The 21514-nt window shown below is 34.8% G+C and overlaps 1 protein-coding gene across 2 annotated transcripts in view; it reads left to right on the forward strand.

The window, feature by feature from the left end:
* Positions 1-21514, forward strand: part of GPATCH2 (G-patch domain containing 2) — a 166344-nt gene that overhangs the window by 119260 nt on the left and 25570 nt on the right. For both annotated transcript variants that reach the window (XM_059942411.1, XM_059942418.1), the window contains exon 8: positions 1808-1878. In XM_059942411.1, the coding sequence (XP_059798394.1) occupies positions 1808-1878 (71 nt within the window). The remainder of the gene's footprint in view (positions 1-1807; positions 1879-21514) is intronic.

Genomic DNA, 21514 nt, shown 5'->3' on the forward strand with positions numbered 1-21514 from the left:
TTAAAGATAAATTGTTGCTATTTTCTATAAGTAGTAATAATTAGGTATGGCTTCAGCTACATATCAGATACTAGATCTCATTCCCTATTTCTTTATCTCATTCATTCATTCATTCATTCATTCAACAAATATTTATTGAACACTAAAAATGTTCCAGACACTGTGCTGGACCTTGGAGATGCAGGCAGATTGAATAACTAAAACAAAGGGCCAAAGGTGAGCAAGAATATGGTACATGCTCCAAACTGAAAAGTTCAGAATGGCTGGGATATATCATTTAGAAATAAGGAGCTTAGGTTGGGGGGCAGGAGGAAGCATAATAAATTATGAGTTTAGAAATATAATCAAATTATGAAGGGCCATGAGAGCCTTGTACAAGATTTGGGGGTTTATCTGAAGAGAATAATGTAATCAGATCTAGCTTTAGAATTATTGGCTGCAGTGTGGAGAATGGATTAAATGGGAGTGAGGCTGGAGGCAGGGAGGCCTTTGGAGAGGCTGTTGTAGGTGAGGGAAAATGATGGCCTGGACTGGGATGTTGGTAGTGGGGATGGAAAGAAGCAGATATTTAAGAGAAATATAAAGTAGTCTTATTTAGTTAAGACATTCCTGAAATAATGATCTAACAATGTTCTTTGTGATCTAATTAAGCTATTTTCCTTCTCAAGGATGGCCAAATGTGGCTAGTAATTGACTCTAAATGATGTCATTAAATAGTTCAAAGCAGTTATTTCATTAGAAGTTGCTGATACTGGTCAGAAAATAACCACTGACAACCAGGCTCATTAATTATAATTGTAGCATTTGAACCATTTACTCGGCACTTTTTATATTCTGGTCATAGTGCTAAGTGTTTGACATGATTTATCTTATTTAACACTCACAGCACCCTTACAGGTAGATATTATTGTTATCTCAATTTTCCAGGTGGAAACTGGGACTTAGAGATGTTACACAGCTTATAAATGGTAGACCTGTTTTTAAAACCTACTGACTTGTTAGTTACTGGTATAGCTGGGATTCGAACCCAGATCTTTCCTGCACTATTACTTCTAAGATTTCTATTTTTATTAAGGTTAATTTCTAATATGCTGTACAACTTCTTATTAGCCCAGTCTTGCATATAATCACATTTCTGCATAAATAAGATAAGCTACAGTTTGAGTGTACACACAGCAAAAAGTATTGACGACTTGGTTTTTTTTCTTTCCAATTAGTTAGGGTAAAGCAAGTGTGAAGGGAAGTGTATGGTGAGGCATTTTGAGGAGGCAGTCAAATCTATATTTTTTTCTAATTGTATATTTCTAAGCCAATAATTTCTTTGAAAAAGGATGTTTTAAATGTTTCTTTACCATGTTAGGCCAGTAAATACAGAGAAAGTAAGATTAGATCTTTTATGTCGTCGTAGGTGACAAAGCCTCGAAAAATTCGTAGCTGAATGCACTGGTAGAAGCATTGGTAAGAGAGGTTGCATTACTTTAACCAGGACCACTCCGGAGAACCCGAATTAGAACTGCGTCCTAGACCTCCAGCTCTAGGCTGTATATTAAGGGACTATAAGAGCAGTGTAAGCTGTCAGGCAAGCACTGGCAACTCTTAGCAACATTTCTATAAGTGTGTCAGTGGCATCTCTAGCAAAAGTAGTTGTCTTCCTTTTAAGAAAAACCAGTAAAAAAACAAAAAGAAAAAGATGTAATGCAAGTGAACAAATAGTGTCCCTCCGAATGAGAAGAATACTTTTCTACTTACAAAATAATATAATGGAAATATTTTTGTTTCTACAACTTTGTTTTAACACTTTGGACAGCATCAGCTTCTGAGAGATAACCGAGCTGAAAGAGGACACAAGAAGAACTGTTCTGTGAAAACAGCCAGCAGGTAAGCAATTTAAAATCACTTTTTATTCTGATCATTAAATCATGTGATTTTTTTTTTTCCATACCAATATAAATATGGTGAGTTATAGTTGGGATGCCTTTGGCTCTAAAGTGCCAACTGAAAATATTTTACATATTGTTTATTAGAATCTATTTCAGGATTACTAGTAATGAATAGAAAGATACCGTTCTATGTGTATTTTTTAAAGATGATGAAAAATAAAGAGTGCATTTTTTTTAACATCTTTATTGGAGTATAATTGCTTTACAATGGTGTGTTAGTTTCTGCTGTATAACGAAGTGAATCAGCTATAATGTATACATATATCCCCATATCTCCTCCCTCTTGCGTCTCCCTCCCATCCTCCCTATCCCACCCCCCTAGGTGGTCACAAAGCACCGAGCTGGTCTCCCTGTGCTATGCGGCTGCTTCCCACTAGCTATCTGTTTTACATTTGGTAGTGTATATATGTCGATGCCACTCTCTCACTTCGTCCCAGCTTACCCTTCCCCCTCCCTGTGTCCTCAAGTCCATTCTCTATGTAAGAGTGCATTTTTAGAAGAAAAGAAAATCTCTGCCACCCATAACTAATGAATTTTAGATCAAGATTTAGAATAATTATTTTATTTTTTAATTATAAAAAAATAGAATTAATCTTTTCCCCAAAACTTAAATGGTACTTAGGCTTTATGAGAGAGCAACATGTATATTTATCTCTAATAATATATAAATAAGTATATAGAAAATACACTCTTTTTTAAAAGTGCTTCTATATTCTTACTCATTTTATATTGCTGAGTCGATGTTATATTTTTTTCTTTAATAAAAAAAATTTGCCCCAGTTTATTGTTTTAGACAGCGTATTTCCAAATTTTGCATGTGGTGTTTCTGAAGACTTCATTTTTACTTAGGTGAAAATGGCTATCGGAATATTGATCAGAACTACTGCCCTGTGATTTACACTTGCTCAATTTTTAACAAGATAACCGACCTCGGCAGTTACCTTTGTATCTCCTGGCCTCCCGTAGTTAGTGTGCTAGCCATTGTGTTTAACACCCCCAAGCAAGCAATGTAGCTTCCAAGTACCATGTTGTACAGACTAACCCCAACTGAGAACCCACTAGGTATCTGCAGAAGCTAACATAAATCCTATCTAGCATGTCTAATTTAGATAATCAAAAATTGTCAAACATAATAAGTTGCCCGTCAGTGATAGTCAACATAAAACTAATATAGTTACCCCTAAGGATGTCAGATCCTGAAATTATAAAGTATGGATTATATAAATTTTATACAGGTTATAAATAATTACGAATGACACGTTTATAGAAATAAAATAAGCAGGCAACAGATCGCTATTAGAATTGTTCAAGCAGAATTGAATCAAAAGCATATAATTGTTAAAAATGAGAAGTGTGATTGTGAAATGGAGGTACAGCTGAAGAAGTAGGCCAGAATACAGCATAAAAATACAAGGAGATGGAAAAATGAAAGAGTGGTTAAGAGACACAGGAAAGATCTAAGATATATTTAAGCTTAGAGGCTTTGATGGAGGGTATAGAAATGCTGAAAAAAAGCATGATGCTGAAGAGATGTTGGCTAAGAATTCCCTAAATGGGTGAAAGTTATAAATCTATAGATACAGGTACAGAAAGCACAGTGAATACCAACTAGAATAAATAGAAAGAAATCCATACCTAGTAGTACACTGTAGTACACCAAAAACAAAGAGAAGATCTTAAAAGAATCCAGAGATAAAGGATGAATTACTACAAAGGAATGACAGCTGTATCTCATCAGATTTCTGAGTACTGACAGTGAAACCAGAAAACAGTGGACAAGTCTTCAGAGTACTGGGTGAAAATACATTGTCAGCATAGAACTATGTGCCTAGAAAAACATCTTTCATATATTTAGATGAAGTAAAAACAGTTTAAGATTTTCAAAAACTAAGAAAGTTTACTGCCAACAGACCTTTGCTAGAAGACTTTTTAAAGCATGTATTTCAAGAAAAGGATCTCCCCAGGAAAGTCTAAGATGAAAAAATGAATACTAAGCCAATAAACTGTTAAAGATTTCAGTAAGTTTAAACAACCATTGTTTATATAAGTTGAGAGTTATAATATGTAATTCATAGGACTTTTCAAAAGACAATCTAAGATAGTGGAAAATAACAGCATGTTAAATTGGCAGTGTTGATGATTACAGTTCAAGTCCAATCTAAGGTCCTTGAATTGTTTGGGGTGCTTACTTCATTGGTCAGTGAAGAGACTGATACTTGATAAGACTGTATTAAGTATTCCTGGTAAAATATCAAAAATAACTACTATGTATGTAAATTCCAAGCCCGTTGGCGGGCATGGGGTTGAATGGAATAAAATAAATAAAATATTACCTCAAAAAATCCATTTAAAAAGTCAATAAAGGGGGGGCTTCCCTGGTGGCGCAGTGGTTGAGAATCCGCCTGCCAACGCAGGGAACACGGGTTCGAGCCCTGGTCTGGGAAGATCCCACATGCCGCGGAGCAACTAGGCCCGTGAGCCACAACTGCTGAGCCTGCGCGTCTGGAGCCTGTGCTCCGCAACGGGAGAGGCCGCGACAGTGAGAGGCCCGCGCACCGCGATGAAGGGTGGCCCCCGCTCGCCGCAACTAGAGAAAGTCCTCGCACAGAAACTAAGACCCAACACAGCCAAAAATAAATAAATAAATAAATAAATAAATAAATAAATAAATTTATTTATTTATTTAAAAAAAAGTCAATAAAGGGGGAAAAAAAGCATAGATAAAATGGGACACAGAAAAAAAAAGTTAGATAATTGAATCAAATCCATGTATCAGTCATTACAATAAATATTTATGGATTAAATTTGTCAGTTCAAAGCAAAACTAAGCAGATTTAGTTTTTCTTTTAAAACCCAACTGTATGTTCTTTATAAGAGACATACCTGAAATAATGACAGAGAAAGGTGTAAAACTAAAGGATGGAGCAGCATATATCAGATATACTATAAAAGAGAGCTCTCATACCAGACAAACTGACTTAAGAACAAAAGCCTTAACAAGCTTAAGAAACTCATAATTTAATGATAAAAGATTCAACTTACCAAAAGGTTAATAATTTTATTATTGTGTACATTCATTAAAATAACCTCAGAAAAATATATAAAGCAAATATTAATAGCAGTGAATGGAGAAACTCACTAATCCACTATCATGGTGCTCCAACTTCAATACAGCATTCATATTATTGATAGTTTAAGCCATCAGAAAATTTGCATAACAGAAAATTAACAAACTTAATATTATATAAACCTTTTCACCCAAACTATTAACAAAAGCACATTCTTCTCAAAGACACATGTAATATTTACCAAAATTGACCACTTACCAGGCCAAAGCTACTATCAACAAATTTTAATGAATATGTATCATAAAGATCACATCCTTTAACTTGAATGTGATTAAGAGAAATCATTGACAAAAATAATTTTTTTAAAGTTTGGAGTTAAAAATACATTTTAAAATAACTCGTGTCCAGAAAAATCATAGTGATAATATCTAAACTTGTGGGTTGCAGTTAGATGGTAATTAAGAAAACTTTACTACTTCAAAGTTGTATATTAGAAATTTGGTCCCAGTTGCTGTTGCAGTCAAGATTCTGAACTACAAGATTACTGATTCTAAACTATAAGATGACAGCTTCTCTCCTCCAGGATCAACCCAGGAGGAATTTAGAAAGAGAAAATAAGCAGAAAACTACAAGAAGTCCCCAGTATTAAGGGAAGGGGTGTGCTATTTTGAACTTGTGCTTGTAAGATGGGGGCACACAGGTGTGCTTGTGTGCTTTGACCTGAAGCAAGAGGCAATTCAGCCTGGGTAAGGGAGAATGAGATGTGAGGAGAACCTTTGGACTTCTTTTCTATACTAGCTTGTCATTGGCCATGGCCTTGGGACAAATGACATCTGCCCCTTACAGAAAGACTCAGATCTCTGGTCCAAGTGTTTTTAAGGATAAAGTCAGGGCAGCTCACAGTGCTGTATTTGTGAGGAGCTGGGAAAGCTTGATGGGACTAGATGACAAATTATCTGGTCTTCACTCTGCCCCCTACAAACCAGAGCTGGAGGATTACAGTTCTCATTTTCCTGAGAGTGAGGAAAGGGAGCGTTTTTCTGACAGAGGAGTTATTTTATAGAGAGGGGTGTGATGATTGTGGTTTTCTGGTGCCAAGGCCTCTATACTCTTAAGTCAGGTTCATTCACCTCCAATTGCTGAACTGCTTTGGGCAGACAGAGAAGACTGGCCTTTCCCCATAGCATTGCCTGGTAGAATCAGATAATAAGACATTTGAGGAGAACAGCCTTTTCAAAAAAAAAAAATATATATCTATATATATAGGACTTCCCTGGTGGCGTACTGGTTAAGAATCCACCTGCCAATGCAGGGGACACGGGTTCAATCCCTGGTCCAGGAAGATCCCACATGCTGTGGAGCAACTACCCACGTGCCACGACTCCTGAGCCCACGTGCCACAACTACTGAAGCCCACACGCCTAGAGCCCGTGCTCCACAACAAGAGAAGCCACCACAATGAGAAGCCCACGTACCACAATGAAGAGTAGCCCCCGCTTGCTGCAACTAAAGAAAGCCCGCATGCAGCAACGAAGACCCAACACAGCCATAAATAAATAAATAAATAAATAAATAATTTACTTTAAAAAATATATATATATTGGATTACAGACTCCAACAGAAGCAGAAATGTTAGAACAAACAAGCCAAAAGAATTTGATTAACATAATAAGTATTAACTAAAAGAAGTACAGGAAGATAATAACAATATAAAGCAAGAAACACAATACAACACATAATTAAGAAACAAATATTTAAGTCTTTTTCAGTTTTTCTCAGCGGTGTTTTTTTCATTGTATAGGTCTTACACATATTTTATCAGATTTATCCCTAAGAATTTCACCATATTTTTTGATGTATGAAAATGTTGCTGAGAGAAATTAAAGAGCTGTGTAACTGGAGAGATATACCTTGTTCATGGATCAGGAGACTCAATATTCTTAGGATGTCAGTTCTCCCAAAATTTAGCTCCAGATTCAGTACAATCCAAACAAAAATCCCATGAGACTATTTTGTTGAAATTGACAAACAAATGCTAAAATTCGTATGAAAATGCAAAGGACTTAAATAGCCAAACTTTAACACTACCTGATTTCAGGACTTAATTTCAAAGCTGTAGTAATCAAGAAAGTGTGGTATTGGTGCAAAGATAGAAAAATAGATGAAAGAAATATACCCACATATATACAATTGATTTTTGACAAAGTACAAAGGTACCTCAGTGGAAAAAAAATAGTATTTTCAACAAATGGTAGTGGAACAACTGAATATCCATTTGCAAAAAAAAAAAAAAATTAACCCATCTATACTTCATACCATACAGCAAAGTAATTTATAGTGACCGGAAGCAGATCAGCTGTTGCATGGGCATGGGATGAGGGCCAGGGAGGTACTGGAGGGAAGGATTACAAAGAGGCATTAAGAAACTGTTGGGGTGATGGGTATCTGCATTATCTTGATTATGGTGATGGTTTCACACGTGTATACATATGTGAAAACTTATGAAATTATACACTTTAAAAGTGGTGAGGGAATTCCCTGGCCATCCAGTGGTTAGGACTCCGAGCTTCCACTGCAGGGGGCATGGGTTCAATCCCTGGTTGGGGAACTAAGATCCCACATGCTGCGTGGTGCAACCAAAAAAAACAAAAAAAAAGCGGTGCATTTTGCTTATGCCAACTACACCTCAATAAAGATATATTTATTTTTTCTTTTTTTTTTAAGTAAACTCTTAAGTGGCTTTCTACTTCATTCCAAGTAAAAGCCAAAGTCTATCTTGGCCAACAAGGCCATATGTGTTCTGACCCTGCCCTTCTTTGTTTCCTCCTTGACCTCATCTTCTCCCACTTGAACTATGTTATTCACCTACTCCAGGTACAGTGGTTTCTTTCCCGTTTCTCCAACATACCAACCCCACTCGTGTCTGAAGTCTGTGCTCAATGTAAGAAAGGCCCACTCTCCACCAGCTCTGTTTTTTGTGTCTTCCTTCTTGTCTCTATTACCCCTTATTGTCTCTATTACCTTTAAGCTTCATGAGGGCAAAATCTTTGCTTTACTCACTGGTATATCCCCAGTACCAAAAACAACGCCTGATACATAGGAAATATTTGCTGCATAAAATATTTGTCAAATGAATTTGACATTGATTCTGTGGCAGTAGAGTGCACTGACTGAGTCCTTATCTTGACCTCTGTGTACAGCCTCTGCGGTTAGGGTGCCTGACTTCTGACCCCAGTTTTACCACTTACTAGCTGGGTGACCCTGAGCAAAATACGTAACCTCTCTGTCCCTCAGTTTACTTATCTGTGAAATAAAGAAAATAGTTGTACTTATCTAATAACATTGTTATAAGGAATGTATGAGTTCATGCCTATAAAGCACTTAAAATGTAAGAGTTCTTACGGTAGCTGTTATGAAAAGTCTGGTATTGTTATTTCCATCTGTGTGCTTCCTAAGCACTTGTTAAGTTTTATTTTTTGTCCTATTTTTCTCGTACATAATTTAGAATGTCAAATCATTCTATAAGACATAACAAAGTACAGCAGGCCCCAGCCTTATTTTTCCTCATTCTCTAATTTCGCACTCCAAAAAAATCCACTTTCAACTCTTAGGTATTTCTTCCAGTATTGACCTAAATTACATGCTTATATTACTATTTCTTGAAGCTTTTAGTTTAGTATTACCTATTGACTTCCTGCTGTGTGCCCTATACACACACACACACATACACACACACACACACACACACACCACACCCATATCTGCTTTTCTTCCCCTCTTTCTTCCTAATGGTTATATCATAATATTCAGACCAAGTAAATATTTATTGTTTGCATTAGTATGATCATACATGTAGATATTATTTATAGATGTATAACTTTTGTGTTGCTGTAGAGATAATTGTCTTATTTTCCATTTGCTTTGTTTTCTATGTGCCTAGCCCAGTTCATCAACCACCTCTACACAGAAGTGTAACTCCCCTCAATTCTCTGCCTTGGTGGCATCCTTCTTGGAGCTCCCCATTTTTCAGGTCTATTCTGGACTCTTTGCTGTCTGGACCAGCTGCACATCTGCTGTCCTAGGATCTCTCTTCACTTCTCATCCTGGGGGTTTCCTCATCTCTCTCCTATGTGGAATTTCCTTTTCCCTGGATCCCATGCCATTATTTTTCCTGAGCTTTCTGAGAAAGAGAACAGGTGTGGTTACATTTGTGAGACTCTGCATCTCTGAAAATGTCTTTATTCTAGTCTCACATTGATTGATTTAGCTGGGAATTGAATTCTACTTTGGAAACCATTTTATCTCAGGATTTTGAAGACATTTCTCCAATAATTTCCAGTGGTTGCCATTTCCTCTGTTCTCCTATTATTTGGATGTTGGAGCACCCTCAAATGATCCTCCGGTTTTTTTTTTTTAACTTTTCTATATTGTTGTCTTCAAAGATTTCTGGGCAGTTTTATTAATGGTTATGTCCCAAATGTTTTGTGGATTTAAAAAATTCTCTAATACATTGCATTTCCAAGAGCTCACCTTGCTTCTTTCAACATTCCTTTTCTACATCCTCTTTGTCCTGTTTGGTGGGTGTGGTGTATTTTCTTGTCTCTCTGAGGGTATCAGTTGTGTTAGGCATGAGGCAACCTGTAAAGGTGAAATAAACACAAGGAAAGACTCAAGCTTAAATTTCGTTACAACATTGAGTGCAGGATGAAAATTCTTCATCTTCTTCATTTGTGTGCATTTTTCTGTGTTCCTCCCTTGAAGCCATTTTCTTCCTTAGTATTTTTAATATTGGCTTGACTTTCCTTACCCCTTTTGGATATGAGTGACTGCACTTCCCTTTTTCAACTTGTAGAAAAATACAAAGGTTAGAGAAGAGAACTGTAATTCATTGAATCAATCAATTTTAGGACCATTTACTCCCAAAATATACCAGGCAGATAAGAAAAGGTAAGTGCGCAAGTGGTCTGCTGTTAATGACTCAAAGCTGAGATTTTGAAGTGCAAGAGTACAGCACACTCTTAAGGTGGGCGTTCCTCACTGAAGTTCTGAATGAATAAAGGGCACTGCAGTTATGGCTTTAACCTCTGGAAGGTAGTACGTCTTACCCTCGGCTCCCTGGGGGAATTTTCAAGATCTCCATAGAAGGGTTTTAGGGACGTATTTACCAATGCCACTGACTGTAGTGCAGTTTGGCAGTTTTCTGGGTGTCCAATTTATGGCATTTCTCCTTTTTTTGCCACATTTACTTTAATGTTCATCTAGGCTCTTTAAATCAATGATGGGTGCAGGAGAATTGTCTCTTTTCCAACTTTTAGACTGATTTATGTCTAACAGTACCAAGGAGGTAACAACCTGAAGTTCTCCTTTAAACACATAACCCGCTTTAATAATTTCAGTCAATTCCCTCAGGAAGTTCTCATCAATAACGGACTTTGTTTTTCAAGGTTTCCTATACTTCCGCCTCCTGAAAGGGCATCGTTCCTTTGGATTTCCTACCTTGCTTCTCATTCTGCAAACATCTCCTCCCAAGCTTCGTTCACCATCAACAGTGCTCGTCGTCACATGCCATTCCATCATATGCAGATAGTTATTCCTGAAATGTTAATGCGTTGTATTTGTTCATATGTTTATTCTAAACATAATTAACATTCTCAGACTTTTATGATATGATACTTCGTGGGTCCTATAATCAAACTTTTGACTGATTTAAAAAGGTAAAAAAAAGATAGGTATAATGTAAACTAATTTAAACAAATACTGATTATTATCAGAGGTATAATTTGATCTAATTGGTCCTAGTGATACTGGTCTTATACATCTTTCTTTTGGTTTGTTGCTTCATTTTTATTCTCTGTGGGGAGCCCATATCATAGACTAGGTGTGTCAGATATTGAGTGGTGTGAACATTTTTCATCAAGACACTATCCTCACATATTCATTTGATGTGTTCTCCCAAGATTTTACATTGCGGTGGTGCTTGAAGTTACATGTTTCCTGTCTTACATTCCTGTGTTGTTTATATCTTATTGGTTATTCCCATCTGATAATTCTTTTTGATTAGTCTGCGGGGTTTTATTTCCCAATCATTCTTCCATTTCTTCAGTGTTCTCTGTCCATTTTCCTATTATGAAGTTTCTTCTTAGTTTTACTGTGTACTATCTCTCCCCTAATATGAAATGCATGTCTAGAGTTTGTTCATGCCATTCTCTCATTTTTACATACCTTTAAACCTTTGAAAGCATAAATAAACTCAGGAAAACACAAAGGTCTTTCAATATATAAATGCATGAAAGCATGTACATTTGTTATTTTTAAAAACCACTATGTATTATCTGTCACTGTCAATATTTAATAATTAACAGGCATGGTTTTTGAGTGATCGTTGCATGCAATAGATTATTAGCCAAAGTGGAACATACATACACACACACACACACACACACACTCAACTAAACATTGAGACAATGCACCTAAGTGTTTTATAGAAATACTAGTGACATCTAGAGTTATTCTTTAACCTGTATCTTTCTCTTAAATTCCAGACTTGCTATTCAAACCCTTTAATTTTTATTTCAGTATTCAGATTTTATACTTCTCAAAATTAGAAAAATCTTTTTCTCTCCCTTCACCTCATTTAAAATTACAATTAAATAATTTCACATTGTTTCCCATATGATAACCTTTGATTAGTACCAGAAAGTTCAATATAGCCTTCCCAATTGAAAGTCAGTAAAGCATGCATGAAACAATGCCTGACACTGAGTGATGTACTGTTCTTGAAAAGATCTTGCTTTTTTAAACACATTTTTATGTTAAAGATTAGTCTTTATCATTCTAAGAATCCATACAAAAAGATTGATAGTAGATCATGTCAGATCTGGCATCTTCCTTTTTTTTTTAATTTGCCCTGCTTCCTTACTTACATGATTTTTGCCATTTACATTTACTCTTGTGAAGCACCAAGGCTAAATTATCTGGCAGTCTGATATGTAATTTGCAATCAAGTAAAAACATTTTATTGCCAATATTATTAAATTTGACTTACTATTTTAAAATGTCTTTCAGAAACATATGTTTGTTAATTCACTTTTACTTAGTTCTTACAAGCATTACATTTTTCATCTACTAGTGTCAAATGACTTGAAAATCCCTGGGTGCTGTGTGCTCTAATTTCTTGAGTGATCAATTAATAAATAATAAGGAGGGAAAAATAAACTTTTTTTTCCTTTGCTGTCACTTTCTTGCCTGATTAGTAGTAAAAAGAATCTTCTAAAATGAAAAAAATGGCAATAGATTTAATCAGAGAATCAAAACAAATCCGATCACATTCACATACACACACACACACACACACACACATTCATGTCAACCTTCTTCCATCAGGTTAGAAAGAACATTCCTATTTACATTAATACAGAGCATATTTGTTTTCACGTGACGATACAAGTCACTGTATTTTGTTGCAGATGTAACAGATAGAATTACAGCTGTTCTTTATTTGATCTTCTAAAGATCCAAAGATGTTCAAGGATTCAGTTTGCTCAGTCTTCCCCATAGTGTCATCTGTTATTTGGAAAGGAGACCTAATTTGCAACAGATACAAAACTATTTGTCATTTTGCGAGTTTGCCAAAAATAAATGAAACTATTAATTACTACATTTTTGAGCAGCTGTTAATAAATTGGGATAACTGTTCATTAGAGTACTGGTTAATGACATGGACTATATCTGGCTAGTGTTGCTTTTCACAGAAATGTATCAACAAAATTAAGTGTATCAGCAAAAGTAAGTGATGCTTTATTTTAATTATTTAAAATGAGACTTACTTATCCTACATTAGTAAAGATTTAATTTAAAACAAATTCTCTTTTGTCATGTTAAAACTAATGGTTCAACACCATATTTTAAAGCAAGTTATATCACTCAACATTTTATATTCTGCGTACTGTATATTCCAATATAATGGCTTGAAACTGCTTTTAAAATACTAATTTTCAAAATAAAATTTCTAGCCCTTTATTATTTTTCTTTTTCCAAATCTAAAATTAGCATTAAATTTTATTGTTCTAAAAACATTTACTCAATCCTCCAGATAGAAAAGTATCTTTTAGATTATTTTAGTTCATTCTTCTGTATGTGTGAATGAACAACTAGGAAGTATTCACACATTCCCTTTAATTAGAATGTATGCATTCCATATTTATTTAACTGGAATACATTTAATTGCACATGTGTTCTAATTTTTTAAAAATTTGAATAACTTTTAGGTATAGAAGTATTTAGAGTAGAATAATTGGAAACATACCACATATGCAACATAAGTGCTTTCCAAGGAATTTAATTAATCTGTTGTACTCTATATAACCAAATTATTGTATTTAAAAAAAGGCACTGTTCTCAGAAAGTCAATTCTGCCTCCTGTCCTTTTGGCATCCTGAAATTCTAAGCTTCCTTGCCAAAATTTTAAACTAATGATTATAGAGAGTTATTTTAAATTGTGATTACACTAAATAAAAGTAATTATCAGCCAATTAGAATTTTGAGAGATTGCTTTTCAGTTTAATGTGAATAACCCACACAGAAAAGAAAAAGGGGGGATTTGCCATTTGAAATATATAATATGTCCAGTGTGTGGTAAGTAAAAAAGCAATCAAGTACTCCGTGGTGAAACATTCATTACTGTTTCCCCTTTTTCTTGAAATCTGATAGATGAACTAGATATTTTCAAATGACTAAAAGTATGCACAGCCTCTCACCTCTGGAACAGCAGTTGAATTTGGCCATGGTCACTAATAATAAAGAATAGTTAGCATATGAAAGCTGTTCCAGTGACCTGTAGCTGAAATAAATTTGTCTTCCAAAGTCCACTTCCTTACAGACCGGTGTCTGTTTCACAGTTGGCACTCCCCAAATTGGTCCTGTGATTAAATGGGCATGGACACGGAACTAACCTTTAACTCCCAGAGATGGTTCCCCTAGGAAATGGTGACAGCACACCTGCAGGGCCACATCACAACAGCTTGTACTGCTGCTGCTGCCTGCATTAGAATTTCATTACAGGGGCATTCAGGGATCTGTTCATTCAATGTGTATATGCGCCAGAATACTTCCCAAAACAACAAGCATCCCTAACTTATTAGTAAAATAATTGATATAAAAATGAATATTTTAAATCAGCAATACAATAAACAAGGCCACTACTTGATAATTTGTACCTTCCCGTCCCCAGAATAAACCTAATAAATCCATCTGCCACATGGAAAACTCTTTTGGTTTAAAATACTATTTTATGTCTGTAGAACAGAAGTTACATCAGCTCTTAAATTTTGAGGTATGTAACTGTTTATAACATAACAGGAATCATCTGCAATCTAAAAAATTTAATGAATATATAAGTAATTAGAATGTTTTAATGTTTCACTTAATAAGTTATAAATATATTCAAATATTAAACTATTAACTATCACTTGTTTTAGCTAATTTTAATTATCTTTCACTTCTGAGCCAATTTAAAAATAAGTTCAAATATCACAAAATCATGTCCCATACAGTTAGAGCTATGTATTTTAAAGAATCAATTTCTTCATAATCAGTATTTTTCCTTGCCCTTTCTCCTTAGAAATATTTTTTCATCACCCCGTAGTGATTTGTTTGTATACTAAGACATTGTTGGGAATTTATCTTTTGTTTATTTCATATACTTCTGATCAATTCCAACTCATGCCCAATTATATTACACTAAATTAACATAATTCAACAGATGTTGATATTTAAATGTTTTCTGGCATTCAAATCTTGGACAGCTGTCTTCGAGCTTGGGGAAAAGGCAAACATTTAGAATTAAATGCTGAACATATGCTTAAATTACTAATTAGAAAGATGGAATAAAAACTATGTATTATCCTTTCTAAGGACAATAAAACTCAGGTAGGGATTTCTGTAATCTTTTTGTATCAATTTATAGTCCAGGGATGTATACAGACTAGATGACATGGACTTCATGGATAACTTCATTTAATTTCAGATTTGATCACTTTAAAATTACGGAGAGTCTCACTAAGATATGAAAAACCTATAATGGCTTCATACTGGCAGTCTTAAGAGTTGAAAAGATGCCTTTTCACTTGCAATGTCAGGATGGTAAAAGCAGTTTTTAACAGTATTTTATTATGGAAAATGTCATCATAAGCAGAAATACAGAGAAAAATATAAGCTCAAAACTGCAGCTGTCAAAACTGTCTTAGGTAATTACATGTGGCCAACCTTGTTTCATCTATATCTTATTTCGACTGAAATATATCAGTATGTTTCTCTAAAAAATAAGTCTCTTAAGGAAAAAAAAACACCATACCATTATCACATCTATTAAAAAAGCAATAATTCTTTAATATATATGAATGTATATGTATATGTGTGTTTAATTGCAGCTGATACTCAGATGTCTCCAATTATTTCATAATCTTTTGTCTTATACATTGTTTAAATTGGGATCCAAATGAGATCTGTTAAAATTGGTTGACATATATATATATATCTCACGTTCCCATTGATTTATAGGCCCTCCTCCCCCTTTGTTTTTTCCTTGAAATTTTTGTTTGAAGACATCAGATTAGCAGGTTTGACTCCTGGTCAGGAAACTAAGATACCGCACACCATGTGGTGTGGCAAAAAACAAAAAAAGAAGAAGAAAAGGAAGTCAGATTGTTTGTCCTATAAAGTTTCCCACATCTGAGGAATGTTGCTGATTTTATCCACACGGTGTCATTTAACCTATTCCTCTGTCCCTTGAGTTTTCTGCAGTGGGTATTTCGAGCTAGAGAATTGATTTGATTCAGGTTCAGTTTTGTTGTTTTGTTTTGGCAAAACTGTTCCAGAGGTGGTGGCCTAGACTTCTCTCCCTTCCACATCTCTTTCTGTGATTTATTAGCCATAAAGATGGTTACCCCAATTCATTCACTAAGGGTCACGGAACGGTGATATGTTAATTCTGTCCTCTCACTTTGGTTCATTAATTAGATTACTTCTGTTTCAAACTTAGCCCCTTCAAATACTTGATTACTCTGAGGTACAGATCATGTAGGTAAAGCAAGATAAATACTTGCTCCTTTTCCTTTAGCCATCAGTTTTCAAAATTAATTGATTCCTTACACTTTCCGGAGGTGACTGGTGAAATTTTATTCTATTTTTTTTTAACTCATTGATTTAAACAGATCCCATGTGTTTCAATCCATTTGTTATCATCCTAATTGGTGTTAAAATTGGCCCATCTTTGGGCAATGGGAGATTATTTAAATGGGTTCCTGAGTCTGTTTCCTTGCTACGAGACTTTGCTTTCTTCCTTGCTTTCTGGTATGTTTATATTTCCAAGGCTACCTTGGACCTTTTCTGGCCTAGACCAAGAATCAGCCATTTCTTTAAGAAGTGCTGATTCGTTTACTGGGAAATAATTTTAGAACCCACAATCCGCATATTAGGCGTGTCATTATTTCGAGGCCTTTTTAGCGAAATACTTAGACTTTTTTTTTTTTAACAAATTAGCTCATACTGATAGTTCCAGTTCAAATTTGAGACTTCATTGTTTTTGTATTTTCCATCATTGGCTTTCATCTGTCTTTTTTCAACATAAAAAATATTACCTCTGGTGACAGCATAATAATTGTTCATTTTATTGATCCCACCATACATACACAATAGTCTCAGAATCACCATACCGTCATGACCACTGATAAAATAATTACTGAAAATAGTTTAAGTTTTTCCCTTTTTCTAGTCTTTTTGTACTTCGTCTATATTTCACTAGGAATGCACAAATTCCTGTGTTTTAAAGTCACTTGAAATAGTTTCTAAGTATAGATATACTAACCCATAGTTAGGTTCATTAGTTTCATTTTAGTTTTCAGAGACTGCTTTTTAAAATTTTATTTGTTTTATAATAATATAAAAATAGTTACAGGTTCCACAATCAAATCTCCTCAAGAAATTACTTTCAAAGGAGTCTAACTTCTATTCAGTCCTCACCACTTGTTCCCCTCCCCCCATCATATAGGTAGCTATTGCTTTGTTTTGTTTTGTTTATGGTTTACCCTTCCATTGGCTTTTTTTTTTCTTCTATCTTTAAGATAAGCAGACATATCTTTCTCTCCGTATTTTTCCATTTCCTTTTCTCTCGCTCTAGTATACCGTTTGATTTATGGGAAGGCTTATTTTTTGTAATTACCTTTATTTTAATAAATTACCTTTATTTTAATACTTTTATATAACAGCCTTAGTCCCCTTCCCCTTTTGAGGGTGGGGGGCTATTTGCAGTTGGTTCTCTGCTCTGAGCAGTATTGAAATAAGCTAGTAACCTCTTTGCCCTTCTCATCCCTCTCCCACACATTTGTTTTGAAGTTAATTATTTCTCTGCTAATACCTACAGAACGGTCAGCAAATTTATTCTATTTTTCCTATATAGCTTTCATTTCTTTCCATTTTTAGGTAGTTGTACTATACATATGTGTGTAGCATACATATAGTCTGAATCATATAGCCATTCAATACTACACTGTAGTATTACAGTCTGAATCATATAGCCATTCAATACTATACCGTCTCCTTAGTTTCAGTTCTAGTTTTAGTTTTAATTTAGTTCATTTAGTTTTAATTCTATGAATAAATATGTTTTTAATGATCCCTATCTTATCTGAAGTCAGTGTGTCTCTGTTCTTTCTGTTGTCTGAGGTTTATTCTCTGGTTGATTCCTCCAGCAGGTCTCATGGGAACAATATTCCCCGAGTCCCTGCATATTATTAATGGTTTGTCCAGACCCTGTATATTTAAAGGTCACTTTGGCCAGATATACAATCCATGGCTCATATTTTCTTTCCTTAACTGTTTCAAATATGTTAGTCCATTGTCTATGTAAAATGTTGTTTTCAGTGTGTGATACAGTCTGATTTTTCTCTCACATGTAAGTGACTTGGTGTTGCCCAGATGCTCAGTATACGTTTTTCTTTTCTTTAAAACCCAAGGGTTTGACTAGACTGTATGCTGATGTTGGTCATTCTATGTGTTTTTCCTAAGGATGAAGTAGGCTCTTTCAGTGGTAGTTTTATTACTTTTAAAATAAATTTCAAGATTTTCTCCAATTATAATTTTTCATATTTATTTTGTTTCATTGCTTTGGTTTTGTTTCAAAATTTTCTATTATACATATATTGGATCTCCTTGCCTATCTTCTGTAGCTATCACTTTCTCTCAAATCTTTTTTATTTTTAACATTTTTATCCTTTGCATTTTCCATTCTTCATTATGTTCTTATCTTTTACTTCTTCATCATATTTATTTACTCTTGTGTCCTAGTTCAGTTTCATTTCTGAAGTGATTTTTTTCCCTTTTATTTCTGTTGTTTTCTGAATGCTGTCATCTCTCTGGCTAGTAATTGTTGTCCAAGCATTTTGGGTTATCCTACATGTTATTATGTGGATTCAAAAACCACAGTGTCACTGCCACCATGTTCTCAGAATACTCTAGTTATGACTTTTTTTTAGAATTACAGGAATCCAGTACTTCTACATAACATGCCTATATTTAAGTGGCAAAATAAGTGATTAGAGTAAGTGGTCAGGTTTACATTTCTCTACTGATACAATGAGCATGTCATGGTTTTCTAGTCTTTTAGTATGATACTGCTTATGTTTCTTTTGAAAAATGATGTTCAGGGACTTCCCTGGTGGTCCAGTGGGTAAGACTCCATGCTCCCAGTGCAGGGGGCCCAGGTTCGATCCCTGGTCGGGGAACTAGATCCCACATGCATGCCACAACTAAGAGTGGACATGCTGCAACTAAGAAGGCTGCCTGACACAACTAAAAGATCCCGCATGCCACAACTAAGACCTGGTGCAGCCAAAATAAATATTAAATAAATAAATATTAAGAAAAAAATGATGTTTGTGTACAATTTCCACACACCTTTAAGGACTTTTTTGTGCCAAGTGAATAAAAGGCACTGGGCCAGGTGATATGTGTGGAACCAGGATTTGATATCCTGGTCAGGAAACCCTAGGCAGTATCCTTTACTCCTTTCAGTCTCTCACTCGTGTCCCCTTCATTCATTCCCCACAGCCCAGCCAGAATGGCATTTGGAAATCCCATATGTATTTGAGTGTTCTTAAAAATTCTTAATGGCTTCCCATTGCCCTTAGGATCAAGTCCTAAACATGGTTTGCAAGGCCTTTCTTGGTCTTACTGCTCTTACTATTCCAGCATCATCTCCAATTACTCTTTGCCTTGAACACTATATACCAGTTCATATAATAGTTAGTACCATAAAATTTACTGTGTTAATGATGTATAGTAGTACCTCAATATCCACAGGGGATTGGTTCTAAGACCCCCTCCCCCATGAATACCAAAATCCACAAATGCTCAATTCCCATATATAAAATGGTATATTCCCATATATAAAATGGTATAGTATTTGTATATAACCTACACATATCCTCCCTTATACTTTAAATCATCTGTAGATTACTTATAATACCCAATACAATGTAGGTGCTATGTAAGTAGTTGCTGGCACACAGAAAATTCAGGTTTTGCTTTTGGGGACTTTCTAGAATTTTTTTTTCCCAAATATTTTTGATCCAAGTTTGGTTGAATCCACAGATGCAGAACTTGTGGATACTGAGGGAAAACTGTATTTTATTTTAACTCATTTAATTTCCAAAATTACCCTATGAGGTAGAGATTCTTATTATCCTCATTTTACATATGAGGAAACAGAGAGAGGAGTTAAATAACTTTCCCAGGTCAAATGGTAGATAATTTATACAGCAGTGTCCTTTTTATTTTCCAAGTCTTAGTTCTAAGGAGTATAAAAATTAACTTGACCGTTTTCTCAAATCTAGTAAAGAAAAACCATTAACTCTTCTGAAATAGTAATTTTTAAACGTTATTTAGATTACTTATACATTACTTAGCAAAAATAAAGTGACATTTTGACTGATTGCAGCTAATATGATTTTTATTTGATCATTTGGCATTTGTTTTCTGAAAATTAAAAAATGTAGAGGCTTCCATGGTTTTCCAAAGAAATTCATTATGTAAATGAAAAAAGAGGAAAGAGTTTATATTTGACATTTAATTTCTGTATACTGTTTCTTCATGGACATTTAAAGGCAATAGACCTCCCAGATACAGAGAGTAATAGACCTGGTTTACCAAAATTATAAAGGATGTTTGGTTCTAAGATCTTGATGGCAAAACTAATCCTGAATATAAGCTGAGGCACTCCAACTTTGCAAGTGTTTCAATTGGATTGAATGAGGAGAATCCTGAAGTACTCTTCCTCCTAATTATTGAATATTAGTGTTCCTGTAGTCATCACAAGCTTCCTGTTACCTTACCTAGCTATTACAGTATATTTCACAGTCTAGCAAACATTTACTAACAAGTCTGCAGAAATTTTATGTACGTGATGTTCATTCATCTGCCAAAAGCTATCATGGAAGAGGAGTAACTGAAGGCATTCCTTTCACAAAGTTACACTTAGTGAAATGCACAATTATGTAGAAAGGGAAACACTTTACCATCAAGGTACCTGCATATACTTTAAAAGCTGGTTTACATGTAAAAGCTTGATTTTGCAGATATTTATATCCCGAAGCCCAAGATATGAACCAAATAAGTTTTGTGGTTTTTCTATTTCCATAAGTAAACATTTCTTTATTGTAGAAATTGGGACCTCAATAAAAATACTGATTATCATAAAGACAAGTTACTCTAAAAACTCTGGCGTGCCTTGTTAAATTTCATTCAACAACTATTTAATAAGTACCTAAATTGGCAAGGCTTGTAAGAGCCAAGGGAAATTTACTTTAAAAAATAAAACAGTTATGGACCCAACTGCCTTCAAGGAATATACAGTCTGGTTAGAGGATTAGTTCATGTACATATACAGTTTTAGTTTAAGGTAGAAAACATTGTTTTCTCCAAGGAGTGAGAAATTATTCTGGCAATGGCAATCAGAAGAGGCTGCATAAAGGAGGTGGCATTTTAACTGGGTCATAGCATCCCAACTGAATTCCATCAATAAGCAATAATTTAACCTAAATTCAAGTAAGTTTATATTAAATGGTAATGCTGTCTGACATATTCTAAAGTAGAAGTAACTCCTTACATCTTTCAGAAGTTTAAGACATTCTGGCCCGTTATTAAAATAACCAGTTTTTATTACCTCCTCATTATGGAGATAAAAGTGGCAACCATATTTTCCTTTGCTTTTCAGTATTCATACTCAGCAGATGCCCATTACAGCATATAGAATTATGACATCACTTTAAGTCCCCTCTCAACAAGCAAAGTCATGGACACTTTACAGAAGTCAAAGCTGAGCTCAGTCTTAAGTCTGTATCTGCCAACTCAATCATGCAAGTGAATTGTAGACTCTATTGAATGAGCAAAACCTCTCAACTTCAAGAGCTGCCTTGGAAATGGATCTACATTTGATTCCATCTCTTCATTAGA

Source organism: Balaenoptera ricei, chromosome 1, assembly GCF_028023285.1.
Source record: "Balaenoptera ricei isolate mBalRic1 chromosome 1, mBalRic1.hap2, whole genome shotgun sequence".
Lineage (NCBI taxonomy): Eukaryota > Metazoa > Chordata > Mammalia > Artiodactyla > Balaenopteridae > Balaenoptera > Balaenoptera ricei.